Source organism: Medicago sativa, chromosome 8 (assembly GCF_051527215.1).
Source record: "Medicago sativa cultivar Bolivia chromosome 8, Bolivia_mono, whole genome shotgun sequence".
Lineage (NCBI taxonomy): Eukaryota > Viridiplantae > Streptophyta > Magnoliopsida > Fabales > Fabaceae > Medicago > Medicago sativa.
In genome coordinates, this window is record NC_140756.1 from 76,629,460 (window position 1) to 76,652,566 (window position 23,107).

The 23,107-nt window shown below is 33.4% G+C and overlaps 3 protein-coding genes and 1 non-coding gene across 4 annotated transcripts; 3 read left to right on the forward strand and 1 right to left on the reverse strand.

Moving 5' to 3' along the window:
• The first annotated feature begins 5,758 nt into the window (after window positions 1-5,758).
• On the forward strand, window positions 5,759-11,332 carry QS (quinolinate synthase). Its single transcript, XM_085731767.1, has 7 exons — window positions 5,759-6,509; window positions 8,253-8,537; window positions 8,745-8,960; window positions 9,096-9,275; window positions 9,511-10,011; window positions 10,393-10,554; window positions 10,636-11,332. The coding sequence occupies exons 1-7, from the start codon at window positions 5,835-5,837 to the stop codon at window positions 10,684-10,686; spliced, it is 2,070 nt and encodes a 689-aa protein (XP_085587893.1). The 5' UTR covers window positions 5,759-5,834; the 3' UTR covers window positions 10,687-11,332.
• Window positions 11,333-12,973: 1,641 nt separating this feature from the next.
• LOC146901667 (manganese-dependent ADP-ribose/CDP-alcohol diphosphatase-like) lies at window positions 12,974-15,171 on the forward strand. Its single transcript, XM_085732915.1, has 2 exons — window positions 12,974-13,153; window positions 14,042-15,171. Exon 2 carries the CDS (start codon window positions 14,045-14,047, stop codon window positions 15,056-15,058), a length of 1,014 nt encoding a protein of 337 aa, XP_085589041.1. The 5' UTR covers window positions 12,974-13,153; window positions 14,042-14,044; the 3' UTR covers window positions 15,059-15,171.
• A 663-nt stretch (window positions 15,172-15,834) lies between these two features.
• On the reverse strand, window positions 15,835-16,802 carry LOC146901668 (high-affinity nitrate transporter 3.1-like). The gene is made up of 2 exons (XM_085732916.1): window positions 16,586-16,802; window positions 15,835-16,469 (listed from the first exon to the last, which is right to left on the reverse strand). Exons 1-2 carry the CDS (start codon window positions 16,713-16,715, stop codon window positions 15,979-15,981), a joined length of 621 nt encoding a protein of 206 aa, XP_085589042.1. The 5' UTR covers window positions 16,716-16,802; the 3' UTR covers window positions 15,835-15,978.
• Window positions 16,803-22,203: 5,401 nt separating this feature from the next.
• Window positions 22,204-22,286, forward strand: TRNAL-UAA (transfer RNA leucine (anticodon UAA)). Its single transcript has one exon. It is a non-coding gene; the product is annotated as a tRNA-Leu (tRNA).
• Window positions 22,287-23,107: the final 821 nt, after the last annotated feature.

The window sequence follows — 23,107 nt, forward strand, 5'->3', positions numbered from 1 at the left end:
AATAGCGCCCCTGAAGTAAAGCTGCTCCTGAAGAATAGTGCTTCTGAAGACAAGAGGTCCAGAAGCCACATCATCAGAAGTTGCATCATCAGAAGCTGCCTCATCAGAAGCTATTTCACCAGAAGCTGAATCTCAACTGGATTTGCAAAAGATTCAAGAATTGAAGAATTATCAATGCAAAAGCTGTCCATTGGATTCGAAAACACAAACAAAGGATTAGTGGAATTTTGCAACGGTCATTTCAAAGGTGTTTGAAGGCTTGTGCTTGCATTTTGGACGAAAGCGTTGACATTGTACTTTGTACGAATTGTACAACCACGTTCTCCACTACTCTGTTTTGTGTCCACGCTTCAAGACAAGAAAACAGCTCCAGAATACGGTCTCGCCTGCATATATGTTCCTTTGGATAAGGAATGGATTTCAAATTGGTTCTTCATAGGACAACAACCAAATCAGGCAAAAGATCATTGGTGAAAGATCAAGCTTCACTAACGACTCTTTGGTGTGCTGGCAATTTCATAACGTCTCTTTCACACCTCTATATAAAGGAGTGAAGACCTAGAGAATTGGTAATGCAAGAACGCTAAACGAAAGACTCACAAGATTTTCACAAGTACCAAACCTCTGCTGAAATTGTTCTGCATTCACTTAGAATTTCTGTGTCTCAAAGTCATATCTTAGAAATTCTTAAGTTCATTGAGTCTGTATCTGATTTGTATTGTGAGCACCTCTGATTGTATATCAAGTGTTCAACCTTAAACAATTTTCTGTGTAATTTTGTTTAGTTAGGAAGTCTCTTGCAGTTGTGCTTGAGCAGGAAGTCTCTTGATTGTGTTCTTGAGCAAAGGAAGTCTCTAGCTTGTGTGCTTGAGCAAAGGAAGTCTCTTGCTTGTGTGCTTGAGCATTTGTAATCAGATATTACTCATAGTGAAATCTCCTTGGAAGTGCAAGGGGGACTGGACTACTTCCGGATTGTGGAAGGAACCAGTATAATTGCTTTGTGTCGTTCTTCTTCTCTCTCTGTTTTATTCCGCTGCATTTAGATTCTGATTATCACTTCAGAAGCTGTCTCACCTAGCTTCTGATCAGTGTGTTCAGTTTTTAGGAGAAACGAAGAATTTTTCAAAACACAATTCAACCCCCCTTCTTGTGTTTTTCTCACCTTCATGGATAATTAGCAAAATCGAATCCCTAAAACGTGATTCTAGTCCCAGACGGTAGATGAGAATTGATAAGAAGCTACAATTTCAAAATTTTGTGTGTGCTACAATATGTTGCTGCATGATTTCCAGATTTCCAGACGGCAAACGTGATTCTGCTGCGTTTTCTTCACTGTTGCTTGCTACAATACGTTCGAGAGGTCAAGGAAGCAAGACCAGGCTTCTCATGTTGCTTCAGAAAAGAAAGAGATCCGAATAAGCCCCATTCAAATTTTTATTTATTTTTTGTGACAAACTCATTTGATTATCTTTTACTTGTACTTAAATTTGACAATATTTTATTTAAGGAGAATGCTAACGAGTGTCCTTAGGGAAAGGTTAAAGTACTAAAAATAAAAGGTTTGTATTAAAAAGTTGTGTAATCATTGCATTGACTAAATGAACAAGTTATATTTCCATGATAAAATCTCTTTTAATAGAATCCTTAAACAATGTCCTTACGACATTCGGTAGTAAAACCCTTTATTTAAAAAGACAACGTTAAAATAAATCAAATACTACCAAAAAGATATAAATGGAAAAATAAATACTCATTTATATATGTGAAATAATCATTACCCTCGTAAATATTTTCTAACAATAATTTTGTTGAATATAAATGAAATCTAATTTTAAATAAGCTAAAACCCATTTTGGTAATTATATATCTAGAATCAACTTTGACATAAACTATCCAAACAACATAAATTGGTAAAAATCACTTTTAATTTTGTGTATCGAAACATAAATCAATTAACATCTAACTCACTTTTAACTAAAATCAATTCTTTCAAACTCAATTTTATCAAAATTAATTCTCGTCACCGCCAAACCAAACACACATTTAGTAGGTCTACAATTCAAGCAAACAGCTAGCATTATTTTATTTTCACAAACTAAGATGAACCATATACATGTTTTTTTTATAATCAAAATATTTATTAATACATTAACAAAAGACTTATTAATAGAATTACAAGGAATACTCGAACTCATTAGAAATAGTCAAAATACAAATTTAAGACATTCATTTGGAATAGAAAATCAACTGAAAAAATTATGGCAATTAATTTTCTCACCTTATGAGTTTCTCGTGCGCCCTACTAAAATCCAAAATATTTCAACGTATTTTTGGAAGTTTTATGAAGTTACTAAAATCCAAAATATTTCAACGTATTTTTGGAAGTTTTATGAAGTTTTTATGTAGTTTGAATTCTTCAAACTGTATAAGATGCGTGAGAACCTCAAAATGAGAAAAGAAACAGTAAAAAATTATAGTATGCATCATTTCAAACCTTAGAAATAAAATACCCCAGAGTAAATAGGCAATTACCCCCCTGAAATTGTAAGTTTCGTCAATTACCCCCCTGAAATTAACAAAACTTCAATTACCCCCCTGAAATTGCACAATGTTAATCAATTTACCCCTTCCGTCAAATTTTTCTGTTAGTGAACATGACGTTTTGCAAATACCCCCCTGAAGTTTTGCACTTATGTGCAAAATGCCCCCTGAACTTGATTTTTTTTTTTTTGTGTAATGAGAACTATTGCTTGTTAAAATTTTATCTGCCTACTCGTTGAATTCTTAATTATCTGTGGATATTTATTTAAGAGAAAAAAAATAACACCACAAAGGTAAAAATTATACAAATGCATTGATTTCCTTTTTCTAACATTGAACAAATTTCAGTAATGATTCAAGCAAAGCAAATGAGACATGATGATGAGTTATTAGAGGTTGAGGATATGTTCTATGTTGGTGTAGCAGTAGCTAATGGTTTATGAATGAGTACTAACTAATTAAATGAATTTTTTAGATGATTATAAATATGATAAGGTGAATGAGATTATGAGTATGGTTGGAGGGATTGCCCATTTTTACTGGTGTGTTTGTTCTCTTAACATTGAATTCTCTTCTTCCTTACAATAAGCTAGTAGTCCCACATATATAGCAAGCACAACCTCTCACCATGTAAATAAAAATTGCGTAAGTTTGCTCCTTTTTGAATTTGAAAACTAGCGTGAGTTAACTCACACATGTGTTAATCTCTCTGTTTGTGTTGAGTCACGTTGAGTTTAACACATTCGTGAGTTAACTCACGCAACGTGAGTTAAGTTGCGCAGATTTAACACCTGCGTGAGTTAACTCACGCATGAGTATTTTCGGTATTTCAGTTGGGCGCGAGCAAAATGTGTTGGGTAAAGAGCAGAATTCATGTGAAAAAGAAAAGATTAAACCTCAAATTAGTTCCTATTTTTAAGATGGTATCATTCATTCACTTCTCCATATTAAATTTAATAAATCAATCATCAAGGAAATCACTATGTTACCTTTCTATCCTATTTCACCTCAAATAAATAAATAAAAAAGAACAGCAATAGTTCTCATTACACAAAAAAAAATATAAATTTTCAAGTTCGGGGGGCATTTTGCACATAAGTGCAAAACTTCAGGGGGTATTTGCAAAACGTCATGTTCACTAACATAAAAATTTGACGGAGGGGGTAAATTGATTAACATTGTGCAATTTCAGGGGGGTAATTGAAGTTTTGTTAATTTGAGTGGGTAATTGACAAAACTTACAATTTCAGGGGGATAATTGCCTATTTACTCAAATACCCCATGATAAGATCTTGATATGGGATATCACTCTTTCACAATCAGCTATACGGCATTGAAAAATAATGCGACTTCAAGACAGCTAGATAGACATGGGGTGTTCCCTAACTTGTTCTACGTTGTTGAAAGCTAGATCCCCTGTGTAATGCATAGCTAAAAAAGTGCCAATCACTATCTGAATTACTAAACAAATATCAGCTAACGAACTAAAGCCCCACCAATAACTACGATTGCTCGGGCTTAATTGCAGTTTTAGTCCTTCTATTTTTACCATTTTGCAAAATTGGTCCCCATATTTTAAAATTCTACAGTTTTGGTTCCTCTATCTAATATTTTGTCTAAAATAATATGATGATGTAACATGTTTTAAATGAAGTTTTCAAGGAAATTTTCTTACGATTTCATCGATGTTTATATTTTCTCATCTTTAGATCATATACCACAACATTTAAAACCTATCATCATATAAACATTGATGAGAAAATATAAACATCGATGAAAATAAGGGAACCAATTCCACAAAAGGATGAAAATAGAGGGACCAAAATTGCAATTAAACCAATATGAAAGTCCCTACTCAAATTTCAATTCAGCAGGGATTAAAACTCCATTCTTCAATTTGAGTAGGAGTTCACTCTGAAGATTGAAAGTTGTTCATATTTTCGCACAAGATGAAAGAGGTAATGTGTTCATTATGGTCCCTAACCAGTATGGAAGTCCCACTTAATAATCATTTGTTGTGGCAAACAACCCAAACACATCATCATCATCGTTGCGTTCGGATCCTCTCCATTTCCACAGGAAATGGGGATCGGCATTTCCCTTTTTATTTGAGTGACATGTGGCATTAAATTAAATCAATGGATTAGATGTTTTTGTTCAAATAGTATAAATTTTTTAATTAAAAAATAAAAAGAAAAAAGAAGTCTCAATGCAGAAACCCACTTCTCCATCATCGACACTGATCATCTGCCTTGCCATTCACCTACGTTCCGCTTTGTGCACTGCGTTGCCATCGTTTGTCCCTTACTCGATCATCCCCTTCCTCCATCGTCTCTTCTTCTTCGCCGTTTCGTCATGTTCGTGTCATCTCTAACCGACATAAAGATATTGATTTGGTTTTCTGTAATTACATGCTTCCATTGTTTAACAATACATTTTTTTCAATTATGCATACACCCACCTCACTCAATTGAGGATGAAGCCCACTAGTTCAAATCAATTTATTGTAAAGTAGAATCATAGATTAAAATGGAACAAGAAGAAAAAGGGGAATACACGTATTTGGTTGGATCAACTGTAAGCTTGATCTTAAAAAAATAAAAATGTAAGCTTGATGACGATGTCGTCGTTGTGGGTTTAGACTTTAGTGGTTACCATTTTTTTTTTTGCAAGTTTGGCAAACCCGATTGAATTTATTTATGATTTATTAGTTTTAATTAGTTTAAAGCAAAAATAAATCTTAGCCGTTTGTTTCATTTTATGCCACGTGTGATTCAATTGGCCAGCGAAATGCCGATCCCCATTTCCCATGGAAATGGAGAGGATCCGGACGCATCATGGTTAACACAAGTTTAACATCTTTAGAGGAGTTTTTGTAATTTTCATTAATCCAAGGACGTGCCCGACACTAACGTCACGAGTATACTCGAATAAAGATAAATTGTAACTATGTTAGGTTTGGTGCATTGCAACTTTCCTATAAGAGTATAATGGTGGAACCTCTAAAAAAGCAATAATAGATTGGGGGTATAGAAAAAGGAAAGGAAAAAAGGTACCCTTTGTGAGGTAAGTTTTCTCGTGATCATCACTTCCCCTTTTGGGCCTAACATTGATTCCATGCCTTTTTAGCAAAAGTGCTTTTTCTTATTCTAAACGACTAAACCTCCCACTCTTACACTTATTATTATTATTTTGGAAGCTCTGTTATTTTGTTCCTGTGATGATAACACAATTTATTTTATTACAAGTCCTTCTTTCTCTATTTTCGCTCCATTTCAACTCATTTTTGCACCATGGCTGCAACTACTATAACCTCTCTGTTTCCACTCTCTATAAACCCAAACCATGTTCTTAAACCAAAACGTTTCATTCTTCAACCAAACCAGCCTCTATTCAAATCTCTCAAATCCAAAACCTTCATTTCCTGCTCCACCGTAGCTTTTCCAAAAACCACCAACCCTGTCGCTCCTTTGAAACTCCTCCGTCTCGCGGAGGAGTTTCAATCATTAACAGAGCCAGCAGACCGAATGAAGCGGCTGCTACACTACGCAGGGCTAACACCACCTATGGAGGAGACATCGCGTGTTGACACGAACCGAGTCATGGGCTGTACAGCGAGAGTATGGGTGGAGGTGAAGATCGACCGTGAAGGGAAGGTGAGATTAACGGCGGATAGTGATTCGGAGATAACGAAAGGTTTTTGTGCGTGTTTGGTTTGGGTGCTTGATGGGTTGGAACCGGAAGAGGTTGTGAAAGTGAGTACTGAGGATTTGGTAGGTCTTAATGTTGGTTTACCAGGAACTGGTCGTTCTAGGGTGAATACGTGGCATAATGTTCTTGTTACTATGCAAAAAAAGACGAAACAATTGGTTGCTGAGAGAGAAGGGAAGGTGAAATTTGAGCCTTTTCCGTCTTTGATTGTTACTGATGATGGTGTTGTTCCTAAGGGTAGTTATGCTGAAGCCCAGGTTAGTACTGTCTTTATTTTTGTTTTATTTTGTTAAGTGAAAGTGTCATAAATAACCTATGAAACACGACACACAACATAGACACACCGATGTCGATAATAAATTTTAAAAAATGACATAATTCAGCATACTTATATGTGTCGGTGTCAACCATAATATGTATCCGACATCGGAACATGCCTAATCTGATAAATATATGTGCTTCATTGGTTATATCCAAGAATAGCGACATTTATTTACAAGTTAAACCGGACCTAATCGACTAGGAGAATCCTTTTGGTACCTTAGAGTCTCTATTGGCAAAATTAAACATGATATTAAATAATTGGATATTGGGTCAACAAAACTGCAAACTCTAGGATTCGGAAGTTTGGTAGTGTTCTATTACTGTTATCATTAGGGAGGGTCTTACTAACAAGTGCGCGATATATGTTAAAATCAAATACAAGAATGTTTGTTTATATTGTTGTTGGTCTAGTGATTAACACATACATCAGGGAGAGTGTGGAGGCCCAAGATCAAACTCAAAATTCAACTTAAAATGCACTCAAGGGACAAATACAGGAATGTTGTTTTGAAAAAAAAGACAAATCTTTAATTTTCGATGAATACACCATTGTGAAGACTGAAAACTACTCTTATTTTTGTTTTATTCTTTAGCCTATGCTATGAGGACATTTGTTATCTTAGGATATTAGTGGTGGGTTTTTGGTCAGTGGCAATAAGTCATTATATATAGAATCTCTCCAAAAAAGGGAAATAGTAGTGGTGTCCCTTTCTGTTACACCTTGCAAGAATTTGATGCTTATTTATTTATTTATTTAAATAAAAAAAAGATCTGATGCGTATTTTTAACAATACTTTCCGGTGTTTTAACAAATTAAGACTTTGTCCTGTTATAGTAGAGATAAGTGATTTTTCTGTTTTTATCTTGATTGTGGATGCTTACTTTGTAGAGGCGTATACTTGGCACATTCCTAATGGTCCTTTTACTTCAATATTTTGCGCACACAAATTTTGTATTGAAAGTTCCACTATATCTAAAGCGAAGGCATATTTGGCGGGATTCTAGTTTGTTGAGAAGTCGCATATTGCATGAGTGGTCCTCACTTTCCTATTCAATTTTGTAGGGTTGAGTTAGACCAAACTCAAACTTGTTAAGGTGTTATTTGAGTCTATCTATTGGGTCAACTGCTATCGGTTACGCTCGAGGTGTCCGCGCAATTTGTGAGGAGTGTGTTAAAAAGTCTCATGATATGAGATACAACTTGAAAAATGTATTTATAGGTGGTGGCTAGTCATATCTCTTCACCTTATAAGTCAATTTTGTATGATTGAGTTAGAGTTAACTCAAATTCTAAGATAGTTTAAGGAGTTATTTTTTCCATACTTACACACAAAAGACAATGATCCCATATTAATCAAGGATGATAAAGAAATGGGTAGTAGTATTTATTAAAGTTGCAGATAGTAGATTAGCAGTAACACACCCTATACAGGAATTGAGGTTTTAAGTATTTCTTTTGGAATTCCATTTTTCTGTATTTATATTTTGGACGAACTTGAATTTATAAAAATATTTTTCATGGTTACTTTATCTATGCGAGTAGCTTTTTTACTTTAAAACAAAATTTACTTCACATTATGATGAATGGATCATGGACATGAGAAGAAATGCCTCAGTTTTGTTGAATCTGGACCTGAAAGTATTAAACTTCTAATTTTTGTCTAGCTTTCTTGTAGGCAAAATACTTGTTCCCCAATGAGCTAAAAGTTGGTGAACTAGTCAATGTGCTGAAGGAGAAGAAAATTGGCGTTGTTGCACACTTTTACATGGATCCTGAAGTCCAAGGCATTTTAACAGCTGCTCAGAAGCAGTGGCCTCATATCCATATATCTGATTCACTAGTCATGGCAGATTCAGCAGTCAAAATGGCAAAAGCTGGATGCAAATTCATAACAGTGCTGGGTGTGGACTTCATGTCGGAAAATGTGCGCGCCATCCTTGATCAAGCTGGTTTTAACGAGGTATGTCTTTCTCATACTTCTCCTTTCAGTTTCCAAGCAGAGCCATCGCTATGCAAAAAGTATTATGGTATGTGAGACCTGTCTTGAAGACACATGCTAATTGTATGAAGCATGTCATACGTGCTGCAGTACACTAGATTAGCAGAATTTGGTATTTGTGATACTTGTTAATCTTTAGCGGTAATTTTCTCTGATGATTATTTGCAGGTTGACGTGTATAGAATGTCGGATGAGCATATTGGATGTTCTCTGGCTGATGCTGCAGCTACCTCTACTTATATGGAGTATCTTGAGCCAGCTTCTAAGTCTACTTCTTTGCATGTTATATACATTAACACTAAATTAGAGACAAAGGCATATGCTCATGAGCTTGTGCCAACAATAACCTGTACTTCATCAAATGTTATCCAGACTATTCTACAGGTTGGTTAGATGCAAACTTTTCTGTATTCCTCTTTGTGGTTGTGTTCGTTGTATGAGTACATCACGCAAAGACCACAATAAAGCTAGTTTTACTGCTTCTTTCTTAAAATGATATATTTATCTCCTTTTATGCAGGCATTTGCTCAAGTGCCTGATTTGAGCATATGGTATGGGCCTGATTCTTACATGGGGGCAAATATCGTAGAATTGTTCCAACAGATGACAGTAATGACCGATGAAGAGGTTGCTGCGATACATCCTGCGCACAATGTAGACTCTGTTAAATCATTACTACCACGACTTCACTATTTTAAGGTAAGGTCTTTAAGATGTTTTAAAAAGCAATGTAAGAACTTAGAATTCACTTTATTTGCAATCTGTGCTACATTTATGTGGTTTTCTTGTATTCACCATTTTAGGATGCTAGTTTGGTGTGAATCCATTTTTTCATATTTTTTTTCCTACATGAAGACCATTCTATTCAATAAAGTTTTTCAAGAGTTAGCTTCTCAATATTTCATTGTTATATGCTCTTGCCTTTTTTTGCCAGGATGGATCATGCATTGTTCATCATCTTTTTGGCAATGAAGTTGTGGAGAAGATAAAAGAAATGTATTGTGATGCATTCCTTACTGCCCATCTTGAGGTACCTGGAGAGATGTTTTCATTGGCAATGGAAGCAAAGAGAAGGGGGATGGGAGTAGTAGGCTCCACCTCGAATATTTTGGACTTTATAAAAGACAGGGTTCAAGAATCTTTGGATAGAAACATCGATGATCATCTCCAATTTGTTTTAGGAACAGAATCTGGGATGATTACTGCAATTGTCGCAGCGGTTCGAAGTTTGTTAGAACCTGCAAAGTCCTCTTCTCAAGGAGCAAAAGTTACTGTTGAAATAGTCTTTCCAGTTTCGTCAGAGTCAATTTCGACAACAACCCCGAGTCTAAATTCAGTTGAAGTCGGTGATATCATGCTTCCTGTTGTACCAGGAGTAGCTACCGGGGAGGGTTGTTCCATTCATGGTGGCTGTGCTTCTTGTCCATACATGAAGGTAGGTTTTGTCATTCGGTTCGGATATAGTTAGCTAAATTTATAATCAACTTAGGTCTGTTTGGATTCACTTGTCTGAACTTATCTACTAGTAATTCACTTGCGAGACTATTTGAAAGAGCTTATAACATGTCCATGAGATGTTTTCAACATATTTCAGATGCACTCCTGGCAGCTTATATAAAAACAGTTTGACTGTATTTTATCTTTTGTTATAGAAATACCTTATGTTTAAACACTTATATGGTAAATGCTTATGCTATAATCGTTTACTTAAATTGGTTATCCAAACGGACCTTTAATTTGCATAGTAATAGAGCGGCAAGATCTTGATCTACTGTTGGACTAATGTTGTTAGCTGATTGTTTCTTTAACCTTTCAGATGAATTCTCTTAGCTCACTCCTAACAGTTTGCCGTCACCTACCCGACGAAGAAAATATGCTGTCTGCATACAAAGCAGAGCGATTCAAGTTGCAGACTCCAAACGGTCAATCCGTGGCGGACGTAGGATGTGAACCAATTTTGCACATGAGGAACTTTCAGGTTACTTTCTTGGTATAATTTTTTGCATACTATTGACATGAGTTCCATGTACTTTTAATTAAACTTTTGGTACTTGCACAGGCTACTAAAAAGCTTCCTGAGAAGCTGGTTGATCAGATTCTTCACACCTAATAAGACAGTGGAAGATTGGTGTGATAAACTATTCTGGTTGATCGGATTCTTCATCCCAGAGAAGCTGGTTGTTTAGATTGTTCCTGAGAAATAATGTTATATATGCAGACAGAAATATATGTTGCTCTATTGTGAGCAATTCCAAGTTGCAAAAAACGATAGGTAATAGTTACCACGGTCAGACTTTGTTGTATGGTAGTTTTTCTTAGTGTAGGAAACTTATGAGATTGATTATTAATATCACAAAACATACTACTACCTCCGTCCCTAATTATAAGACCCTTTTGAGAAATTTTTTTGTCCCTTTTTATAAGACCCCTTTGCTATTTCCAACTACATTAATTATTTCTTTACATATTTGCCCCTATTTATTATACATCTTTTTCTTCAATCAGCAATAAATAACATGTTGAAAACATAAACCAACCCTCTCTCTTAAAGGATAAAATTGTAAAAACAATAGTAATTACAAACATATTTAATACAAATATCCACTATCTTAATTCCCGTCATTTTTTCAAAAGGGCCCTATAATTAGGGACGGAGGTAGTAGTTCGGTATCAGATATAGAGAAATGAATGAAATAGCAGCATTTTGGGATTATAACGCAGTTTGAAAAAATTGAAATAAAATGAAATTTACACAACTCTGGTCTTAAGGGTTTTTTGTATTTTTTTTAAGCTCGGAGATTTTGTATGTAGCGAGAAATGTTTGGACAATTGCTCTCTAGGCACCCGAGAAAGCCGAATGGCCGTTTGGTAACACTAATTAACTTGGATGAAAAGATTTAAAAAGTGTCGAACGACAGTTAACTAACTTTTGGAGGGTGCCGGAAAGCAATCACTAGATGCCAAAAGAGTGATCGTCAAATGTTTGTCACCCTTGTGTATTAGTTTCTCACAATCTCAGTCCCATTTTTTTTTTTCATTCATAAAACCTTAAAAGTGTGTTTGAAATTTGAATGGGTAGTTAGCAATTCTAAAAAAAAGTTAGCATTGTAGACATCTTAAATTGAATTCTCTTCAATTCTAGTTTTTATTTTTATTTCCATGAAGTGTATAGTGAAAAGTGATCTAAAATGAGAAATTTAAAAGATTTGGGACAAATTTGAAACGTGTAAATAATGATCATTTGATATATTTGAAATTTTCTAGATATCAATCTGTGTAGTGATGAATTTTAAAATTTTAGGGGGGAGTGGTATCGAATAAACTAACATATTGAATGCAATGCAATTGAAAAAGTAACAACTAAATTAAATCATACACCTCCGTCTTATTAGGTGTTTCATTTAAGCTTTATACGGTTATTAATAAAATGATTAATAATATTGATTTTAATAGTAAAAAAAATGTATCATGTACTAAAACATCCTTGTTAAATTATAGTTAGTAGATTGATTTTAGATGATTGAAATATAATAAATAATTGTATGTTAATAAAAAAGAATAATAAATGTTGCATTAGTATTATAAAATGGAAAAATAACTTGAGACAAAGAAAATTACAAATATAACATCTTATTTGAGAGGAATGGAATAATAAAATGATATAAAAGTAAATTTAATTATAATATTCGTCAATTAACACAATGAGCGTAAAAATGAGAAGGAAAAAAAAATGTTATAAGTTCTTTTTTCACAAGAGTAATGCTTGTTGTCACGAGAAGATGCCCTGCAAACAAAAATTCATTGGTACGTCTAAGAATTATAGAAAACATCATAAGCTCGTGAGAAAAAAAATCTAACCTGAAATTCCTTAACAACAAAATAAAAAATAATTTGAAAAACTCCAATAATTTAAATGGAGTTGAGTTCACTTGAGATAAAAAAAAACTCTCAATATATCCTTATAAGTTTAGCTCAGTTGGCATGGATAATGCATAAAATATGCAAGGTCTGGCGTTCAAACCCCGGCCACCACCAAAAATATCTTCTAGAAAAATTTCTGCTACCATGTCCCACCCAAAATCAGTTACCTTTTTATCTGACTGAACTGTAGCCTATACTAATTCAAATTCCAGTTGTAATATACTTATTCTTCGTAAAAAAATAACAGACCAAATATAGGGTATATTTTAGTTAAAACATCGAAAGCAGAAGTTGTAGTGCAGTAACAGAAAACAAAAGAGATCTGGTAGGGTGAGTTGGAATGTCAATTGTCAACGTGGTTACCTTAGAACACGTGGCTTTAAGTTAAAGAAAAGGTAAACAGTGTCATTCCCGTGTTTTTGACAACTTAGGAAAAAAAAAAACAAAACAAATTTTATTCGTTTCAATTTTGCATTACATTAACGTAGAGAATTCTCATAAACACATTTGAGTCTTTTTCTTGTTTTGTTTCCCACAGAGTTAGGAGTTCCCGATCTACCTTAATTCCCACTAATCAATCACTGCATTCTACCTAATCATTCTTTTTTAATAATTTCAACCATTGCTATTACAATTTCACATTCTTATCATCACAAGTAAGACCCTCCCTCTCCCTCTCTCTCTTATTCATGTTTGTAACAAAATCATTGTTTATTTTTTTATTCATGTTTGTAACAAAATCATTGTTTATTTTTGTTTGTGTTTATTTTCTGTATTTTCAATTCCATAATGACTAATATTTGAATATAACTGTTGTAACAAATAAATGTTTATAGGTTATTAAGATTATTTGTTTTTGTTATCCCCTGTTTTGAAAAATTCAATTTTTTGATTCTAAATGATTTGCTTGAAATAAAGTGATCTTCAAAACCTGCTACATTGATATCATCCCAATTTCCAAGTCTCATAACGTGTAACTTTGTGTTACATCAGCACCCATTGTTGATCTAATCGCGTTTGTATCAACACGGTAGTGATATATGCACCTAATAACTATCAATTAATTTATTTTCTCAAATTATTATCCATGTCGGTGTTCATATCCGTGTTTCACAGGGTTGACCCTATGTATGTGTAGTTAGTGCTATTGCAACACATGGCCTCGGATTTAGTGGGGCCTCAAATTTCATAATATGGCTTTTTAACCTTACTTACAAGGATGACTATTTTTTAGAAAAGGCCATCAAATTTGATTGGGACAATAATACAGTGACACCTTAACAATTAGAAAATGATATAGTTTTGTATATTTATGGTATCGTGTCGTGGCATTGTCGGGATACTCACTCACATATTCGATTTTGGTACACACTTAGTTTGATACCTGGTACGTGCTGCTGTGTAAACAAAAGATAAACTTACCCGTGCGTCTGCACACGGGTGACGGGTCACACACTAGTAGAGTTACATTGATGTATATTTTTTTTGCATTAAATGTACATGGAAAAGTCCTATTTTGATGACGTTTGTAACATTTCCAATAGGTTATGTGCTTGTGGAAATTAGATAGAAACACCATGGGTTCAGAAAGTTGTTTAGAAAGTGCACATGATCACAAACAACCTCTCTTTTCATTTGGAGTAATATCTGATGTTCAATATAGTGATATTCCTGATGGTCGTTCATTCCTTGGTGTTCCTCGTTACTATAGGCATAGCATTGCTGTGTTACAAAGAGCAGTTCAAAATTGGAACAATCATCAAAAACACAAATTTGTGATAAATTTAGGAGATATTGTTGATGGGTTTTGTCCAAAAGGCCAATCTTTTAACACTGTAAAAAAGATTGTCGATGAATTCGACAAATTTAATGGACAAGTATATCATTTAATTGGTAATCACTGTCTATACAATCTACCTCGCGAAAAGTTACTTCCATTGTTGAAGATTCAAAGTCTTGAAGGTTATGCTTACTACGATTTTTCTCCTGTCCCGGAATATAGATTTGTAGTTCTTGATGGATATGATATAAGTGCAATCGGTTGGCCAAAAGATCATCATAAAACATTAGAGGCCATGAAATTTCTCAAAGAGAAGAATCCAAATGAAGATAAGAATAGTCCAACAGGTTTGGTTGGACTTGAAAGAAGGTTTCTCATGTTCAATGGAGGTATTGGAAAGAAACAAATGGAATGGTTGAATAATGTTCTTCAAGAAGCAACAAAATTGAAACAAAAAGTTGTGATTTGTTGTCATTTGTCTCTATATCCTGGTGCATCATCTAAGGAAGCATTGTTGTGGAATTATGATGAAGTGATAAATTTGATACATAGATATGATTGTGTGAAGGTTTGTTTTTCTGGTCATGATCATAAAGGTGGGTATTCTATTGATTCTCATGGTATACATCATAGAGTTCTTGAAGCTGCATTGGAATGTCCTCCTGGTACGGATTCATTTGGATATGTTGATGTTTATGATGACAAAATATTACTTCATGGTACTGATAGAATGCATAGTACAGAAATGTATTTTAATAACCCTAAAGGGAATTTATTGTGATCACATATGTTGTTTTTTTGTCGGATACCTGTTATGTACATCAATTTTTTCCCTTGCCTTTTGGACAGGATCACGAGAGATAAATATTATGCAACAAGCATTTACATTGTTAAGAGGATTCTCATAGTATGATTTTATTTTATTTTTGGATACTTTATAGTATGATTTTTGCTTGTGAAAATTTTGACTGCTCATGTAAAACTAGTAGGATGCTGCTTGAGATATTGTTAATATATAAATAAATGAAAAATTATTGCGATCGTCACCAAATGGATGATCTTAGGTATTATTTATTACAATTTTTCTTTGAGTCTCTATGAAGGAAATTGTATATTTGATTGCTTTCTACGAGCTCTCAAGTTCAACCTACTTGGCAGGTGGTTCAAGCTCATTGCAAGCTAAAACTTGACCCTGAAACAAGTTGTTTGACATTTTTATTTTTATTTAGTTTTAATACGTAGAAGTTATCTTAAACGTAGAAGAAACATTTTCCATTTTCAATTTAAGTCTATTGTACATTGTATTATACAAGTAAGAGTAACACTTTTTTTATAAAATTTTCATTACACCTAAGTTTTTATAAAGTTTTCATTACACCTAAGAAAATGAGGTGCCGGGCCCTAACTTATAACATAAGTCCATGCTTCCACTCATACTAAGCATAAATATTGAATTATTTTATCATTCAATTTTCCACATATTATAAGTTTTGGTGGAGATCATGCTTCACATGATGTGAAATTTGTTTAATTAATCAACAAGGATTTGAAACTTACTTTGAAAGGTGAAAAACATGTTCCCCGAGATTTATTCATGGTTACGAAGTAAAGCATAAAACATTAAAAGTAATCTACAATGAAGTTTCATTTTTTTTTTTTTTTGTCACAAGCCACGAGGTTTCCTATGTCACTCAAATTCAATCACTGCTTTGGTGACTTTCCCTTCCTCTTTTCAATATAGAAGAACACGCCTAGGGACACAACCGAGAAAGCACTGAAGACAATGGAGCAGATATCAAGAGTCGCGTGGCGGCCACTAATTGCATTGATCTCAAACAAGTTGCTACTCTTACCCGTGTTCGTGGTTTGGCCATAAGCCACTTCCTTATCATTGGAATCAAATGCGTAGGCACGTACAAAGTACGTGGCCTGAGGCACGTCGCGCAGAATCAACCACTCGAAGGTTTGGACCGTTTTGTTGGAAGCATTGTAGGGCATGGCTAACATTTTGTGTTGACAAGTTTTGTCCCTGGAGAGTTCATCCTCGGTCTTTCTCCAAGCGCGGTCTTTTTGGCTTATGGCCGCGTAGCATAACTTCAGCTTTATGGTTTTGTAAGAAGAGTCTGTTCCAGCTGGGAAAGTCTTGTTTAGAGCCCATGTTCCACTGATTTTGTCTACTCCAGATAGCATAACTGCATAGATATTTCATAGCAAAATTGAGTTTATATTGAAGGAGTATTTAACATCATGACTTTTATAAAATAATTAAATACGCCAATACAAGGTGCAAAATCTTATTGTTACTTACCTTGTCCATGCTTAGGGGAAGCTGTGACCTCAAGGGTTCTTTTCAAAGAAGAAAAGAGATCCTTTCCATAACAAATTTCAGCTAAACAGCATAGAAGAAGTGATGCTGCCACAAGCTTGTGTGCTGCCATAGCTCTAAAAGAAAAGTCAACTAGTGAAAGGGAGAAGACTTGAGAGAAAAGCCAAAATTGGAATGATATTATGAGAAGAATCTGAATGGAGATGCACTCATTCTAAAGCATTATATATAAGGCAAAATCCAAATAAAATAATATAAATCTAGATAATTTGAGTTTTGACTTTGAGTAATGACATCTATATTGTTATAAGTCAAAAGGCCCAAATGCCCAAAATATAGTCTAAAAAAATATTTGAAAGAGGTGAAAAATAATGGACGGAAGAAACAAGTTGTAGATAGTAATAGGCTAATAGCCCTTGAACATATAGAAGGGTCATCCTATTCAAATCCAACGCAAGCTTATTGGACTGATGGATATAGTTTAGTTTAATTTATGGATTAGAACAGGTTAATTTGGCAAGTGTTTATTTTAATATTCCTTTAATTCTGACACTAAGGTCCGTATGATAATTTTTTGTCGAGAAAGAAAAATAATGTTCCCCTTAAAAAAAGAAGTAAAATAAAGTTATTGATTTTAAAACTGTTATTGTGTTTACATTGTTATTATTGTATTTGTATTTTCTTCTTCTGCTCAATAGCTTGGAATTTTTTATAGACGGTACACATATGATACATAATCCATTAGAGGGAAGAATGGTTCGATTTTTTGATAGGTAAAAGAACAGTTCAATTTTTTTTTCCTGACGTTAAAGACAATTTCATTAACGAAAGTCTAGCAATAAATCAAATGTCAAGATTGCAGAAATACAAGGCGGAGTTTCTTCGACCCATATGCAATTTAAATTCTTAAGAGCATATTTAGCTAAATAATGAGCAGCTTGGTTGGCTTCACGCCTAATATGCAAAAAATTTAAACCACGAAAACTACCCTTAAAACTAATACAATCTCGGATAATAGAGCCAGCATAGTTGGAAGATTGTTGGTGAGCATTCAACGCTGAAATCACATTTAAAGCATCTGATTCTGCTATAAGATTCAGAAAAGACATGTCTTTTGCAAATTCCAAACCTTTCCGCATAGCTAAGGCTTCTGCAACCTCTGAATCTGGTAATGAAACTACTTGCCAAGAACTAGCACCAACAACAACACCTTCATAATCTCTCACAACAACACCAATATCCCACTTATCACCCTCTATCGGACCTGCTGCGTCAACATTAAGCTTATAGAAACCATTAAAAAGAGGTGTCCAATGAACATCAGATATTGGTAAAATTGGACCTCCACTTAGTGTCTCCACCAACACCGTACTAACACTCTTAAAATTCACAATAGATCTTTGTGCCTTTTGAATAGTGGCAGCCACATCAACATCAGTCCCCTCAAAACATTTATTATTTCTAGCACACAATATCTCATAACACAAGGCCAGAACATGGACTATAACATCCTCATCGACATCAATAATATTTTCCTCTAGCCACTTGTGAAAAGGGACATACCTGGAATCATGTGAATTAAATACCACACCTAAAGTGGAAGCAAACCATATCTGCTATGACCAATGACACTCCATAAAGAGGTGTGAAATTGTCTCATTATGTTCCCCACATAGAGCACACAATGGATCGCTACTTATCCCTCTTTTAAACATATCATTTTTTACTGGTAGTTTTTCATGTAGAATCCTCCAAGCAAAATGGATGTGTTTTGGAATACTTTTTATTTTCCATAATTTTTTCCACACTTGGTAATTATTGTCCTGCGTTGAGCTATGTGAACCATCTGCTTCACGCCTTGCCTTTAAGAAATGGTATGAACTTTTCACAGAAAAAGTAGCTGACCGTGATGCACCCCACACAAATTCATCTTGCAATTGAGAGAAAGAAATTGACAATTGAAGAACTTGTTGAGCCTCAATAGGGAGAAAAATTTCATTAATTAAAGGAAGAACAGTTCAATTTTATTTCGCTGAATATCCTATTTTATCATGCCACGATATAACTATATATAGAGTGCCATAATTCAATTAGAGGGGGGAATTATTTTATTTTGTCAAAAAGAATCCTTTCATGTATTTACCAATTTCACTAATATTTGTAGACTCTAAACTTTTTAATCCAATTTGAAGTTTTATATATTAGTTTTTTTTACCAAATTTTGTATGTATTATTACTCCCTCCGTATTTTATTATAAGTTGTTTTGACATTTTCATACATATTAAGAAATGCAGTTAATTTTGTATTGAAATATAGTTATTTTTTGGTATAAAAAAGAAGAAGAGGTGTCATTATGTTTGTATTGAAAAGAGAAATTATGAATGATTTTACAAAATTATCCTTCATTAATAACATGAGAAAGAGAGATTAAAAAAACACCAATCAAGCATAAATTGTAAAGTGATATATAATAAAACAAAAATAAATTTTCGAAAATAACATGACATATAATAAAATAGAGGGCTTCACCAAAAAAAATAATAGAGTGCAGTTGAAAATGCTAAAAACATTATTTTAAACATTATCTCTAACACTCACTTTTTTATTAGATAAATACTCCTGAATTCCACCACTTTGTGTATGACCAATTTCCAAAGTATGAACCCACAATAATTTCATCTAATAAGAGTAAGTGACAGAGAGAGCATTAAAAAGCGAGTGGTTTTATCATTTCTCTTAAATTTTAGTTCCGGTAAAAAAGTTGTGTAAATATAATCTCAATCACATCTCATCTAATTTGTAATTATTGTGTAAATTATTAAGTTTACCTCAACCATTAGTTCAACCTATTTCATTTTTATGTCAACTCTGATATTTTAGTTTTTTTTTTTAATATAAATGTGTAAAATTATTTTACATTAATATTTGATAACAAACTTAAGTATTATTCCTTTGGTTGAGCCAAATTGATAATCTATAATATTTAAATTTATTTATTTTCTGCTAAGTGAATCGTTTTTTATTAATTTACATATTTAAATATATTTTGTTAATAATTTTTAAATTAGATGATAATGGTTAAACTTTTTACTAATATTAATTTTTCACAATCACATCCAAGACAACCTATTTTATTTGTCAAAGAGAGTCTAAAGCATTATTTATGATAAGTTTTTTTGACAAGACATTTAAGAAAAAGAACTAAAAAAAAATAAGTCTCAAGCTCATCACAGTTCAGACATAATGTCAATAATTAATTGGTTCTAATTAATTCCTTGATTCCCATTTGAGCCTATATTGTTATCTTTGTTTTGTCCTCTTATGTCCCGGAAAGGACAAGCAAGCAAACTGTGTGTATAGAACAGGGCATAGCATGACGTTTAACATATTTGCTTTCACAATTTGGCTCATCAATTTGGTTTAGGTTGGTTTATCGTGTAACAAAGATATTAGAAAAAAGTCCCAATCAATGAGCTACATTTTCAGTTTTCTACCTAAACTTAAAAAATTAATAATTATATTTTACACCTTCAAAAAAAATATATATTTTATTTTACACCTTACTATAAAAGGTAATGCAAGTTCCTTCTTGCATTTGGTTTTCCGTACTCCATATCTCAGATCAACCTTTTTGTCCAAAGAAAATATTTCTCAGATCAACCTTTAATGTAATGAAAAGTCACATTTTCTCTATGTACTTTTGTTATTAAACCCACTTAGGTTGATCTGTTGACTTGACACCTTCTAGTATGATATTATTAAGATTCGATTCTTTTCATGCTAATTTCGACTGACTAACTTATGTTCTTAAAAAAATGTACTTTTTTTATTATTATTTTTACAAATTTATAATAACCTATTATAAATCATGTTTTTTTAGACAATATTGTCTTATTTGAATTTATATTAACATAAATAATGTTGCTTGAGAGTGTTAATAGAAAGAAATAATTTTATATTTATAAATTATTTTCATAACCTCTCCAAGATAACTTATAAAATTAATGTATAGTTTTTGACTTTATTTTATCTTTTGTCATATAATGAAAGAGATGCGCAATTGTACCCAAAAAAAAATGAAAGAGAGCGCAAACTATCGTTGCTATGTCCATTGTCGATGAGGTAGAGGACAAACATGTATGAAATTTTACGCCTCATGGTGAATACAGTGTTAGCTCCACATGTCGACACATCACGAAAAATTTAGTCGATAACACTGACTTACGTGTGGAGGGAAATTGGACGAAATTATGGCATCTCAAAGTACCACTAAAAAGTGAAGGTTTCCCTTTGAAGGGTGGCGCGCGGTAACCTACCAATAGGATACCACCTTCAAACACGCAATATTCAGTGTAGTGATCATTGTGTGATGCGTGATAGGTTGTATAAAAATGGTTGACATGTTTTCTTTGGTTGTGACAAGTTAGAAGTCGTGTGGAAAGTGGTGCAGCTGTGGCATATCATCAAAGAGAATCTAGAAGTAGCGAATGGATTTTTAACTCTCTTCTTTCAACTATTCGAACAACTTCCTCATCCACAACTCCTTAATTTTGTAATGACTTTGTGATGCATATGGAAGAGAAGAAATAAGAAGCTTTGAAGTGATATAGATACGAATCCAAGTATGTCGGTGCACATGGCGCATGAATCTTTGATGGAATGGCAGAAAGCCCGCGAACGTGCATACAACAAGGAGGAAGGATAAAGCAACTCTAACAAAACAATAAGTCATAATCATGACAACTGGAGCAAACCGGAGGTGGGAGAGGTTAAGTTCAACATCGATGCAACAATCTTCAAGGAACAAAGGTGTTTATGGAATATGCATGTGCATCAGAGGAAGCCTAGGAGAGTTCATAAAGGCAAAAACAAATTGGTTCTTTGGATTACCACAACCACACGAAGCGGAGGCAAGGGGCATAAAGAAGCGATAAAATGGCTTAACAATATAGGTCTATCTAAGGTGTCTATCGAACTTTATTGTAAGCAAGTGGTTGACGACATAACTAAGAGACTCAACACCAATTTCATGTTTGACACTATTATTGATATTTGCACAACTTCACTTAGAACCTACCAAAACCTTAAGATAAGTTTCATTAGGAGACAAGCAAATAGTGTTGCCCATTTGTTGACAAGGACGTCATTATCTTATGCTAGTTTCCACATTCATGATCATATTCCATCTTGTATTGAGACTGTTATTACTGATGAAATGAGTTAAGTTTGCTTTTGTCAAAAAAAATAATCTTTTGTTATAGAATTAAATTGTATATTATATACGATAAATGGTTTTCTTTTTTTGACAAAATAAATGCTTATGTTTTAAACGCTTAACTAAATTGTTTATTGAGTAATTTTATCTCATAGTCGTTGCAAAAAAATATTAGAAGTTTATTTAACATCACACTTTAATCCAAATCTTAATAAATTTAATAATGTTATAATATTAACAAAAAGATGTAGCTTGTAACCAAAAAAAACAAAAAGATGTAGCTATCGTATCCAAAAAAAATGTATATAGAAGAATAGAGATAATAAATGTATATAGAAGAATAGAGATAATAAGATAGAAAAAGAACAAGAAAAAGCATGTCAAGCAGGCTTGCCCGAGTGGTCTAAGGGGGTAGACTTAAGACCTACTGCACTGAGTGCGCGTGGGTTCAAACCCCACAGCCTGCAATATTCTTTTTCTTCACCAAAAAAAAATTAATTATTTGTATTTTGCTCAGTAAAATATGGTTACTTTCACACCATTTTTTTTTTTAGAGAAACTTTTACACCAATTATACTGTCCCGATTGCACAAAATATGATATCTTAGAACCAATTAAATTTTTATCATTTTCTCAAGTTATAAATCGATTTTATAGAGGTTATAAAATATATAATGACCTTAAAATCATTGGAGTGCACGGCATATATATGTAATTTGTTCATATAGAACTTGATTTAGCACGTCACCGTGAGCATAGCTAGTTGACAGGAACATGAATTATTATATGCAGGGACTGAGTTATTATATGCAGGGACTGAGTTCGAATCCCGGATACCCCATTTATTCATTTTGAAAAAGGTGAATTTTAGCCACTTTGACAAAAAAAAAAAAAAGGTACTTGCTTTAGCACTTTGTTATAAGCTTAATTAATTATTTACAAAAATTTCATTCTACAAATGCTTAATTTATCATCTCAAACAATTATTTCCCTACTAAGAAACCTTCATTTAGCTTCAAAATTTAGTGTCAGTTAACCCACATTGATTCTGTAATAAAGAAAAATACTAATAAATGTTTTTAAGACACTTGATAAAAAGTTTGAAATAAGACTTGCATTGGCCTATCCAACACTAAAACTTAAATAAAGGACGAATCTTATCTTTTTTTTAAATACAATCGCATAGTTAGCATCAAAATTTGTCAGTTATAAGTATGTGAATTATCACGTTAACATTACAAGTTTGCCACCAGCAGGAATGTGAGTTCACTAATGAGATTTCCAAGTC

What these genes read in the sequence shown, in the direction of transcription:
- LOC146901668 (XM_085732916.1), bottom strand. Translation starts at nt 16,715, where the DNA reads ATGGCAGCACACAAGCTTGTGGCAGCATCACTTCTTCTATGCTGTTTA. An exon ending in TTCCCCTAAGCATGGACAAG is followed by an intron (nt 16,470 to 16,585) that starts GTAAGTAACAAT and finishes ATATCTATGCAG; the next exon opens with TTATGCTATCTGGAGTAGAC.
- LOC146901667 (XM_085732915.1), top strand. Translation starts at nt 14,045, where the DNA reads ATGTGCTTGTGGAAATTAGATAGAAACACCATGGGTTCAGAAAGTTGT.
- QS (XM_085731767.1), top strand. Translation starts at nt 5,835, where the DNA reads ATGGCTGCAACTACTATAACCTCTCTGTTTCCACTCTCTATAAACCCA. An exon ending in GTAGTTATGCTGAAGCCCAG is followed by an intron (nt 6,510 to 8,252) that starts GTTAGTACTGTC and finishes GCTTTCTTGTAG; the next exon opens with GCAAAATACTTGTTCCCCAA. An exon ending in TGCACATGAGGAACTTTCAG is followed by an intron (nt 10,555 to 10,635) that starts GTTACTTTCTTG and finishes GTACTTGCACAG; the next exon opens with GCTACTAAAAAGCTTCCTGA.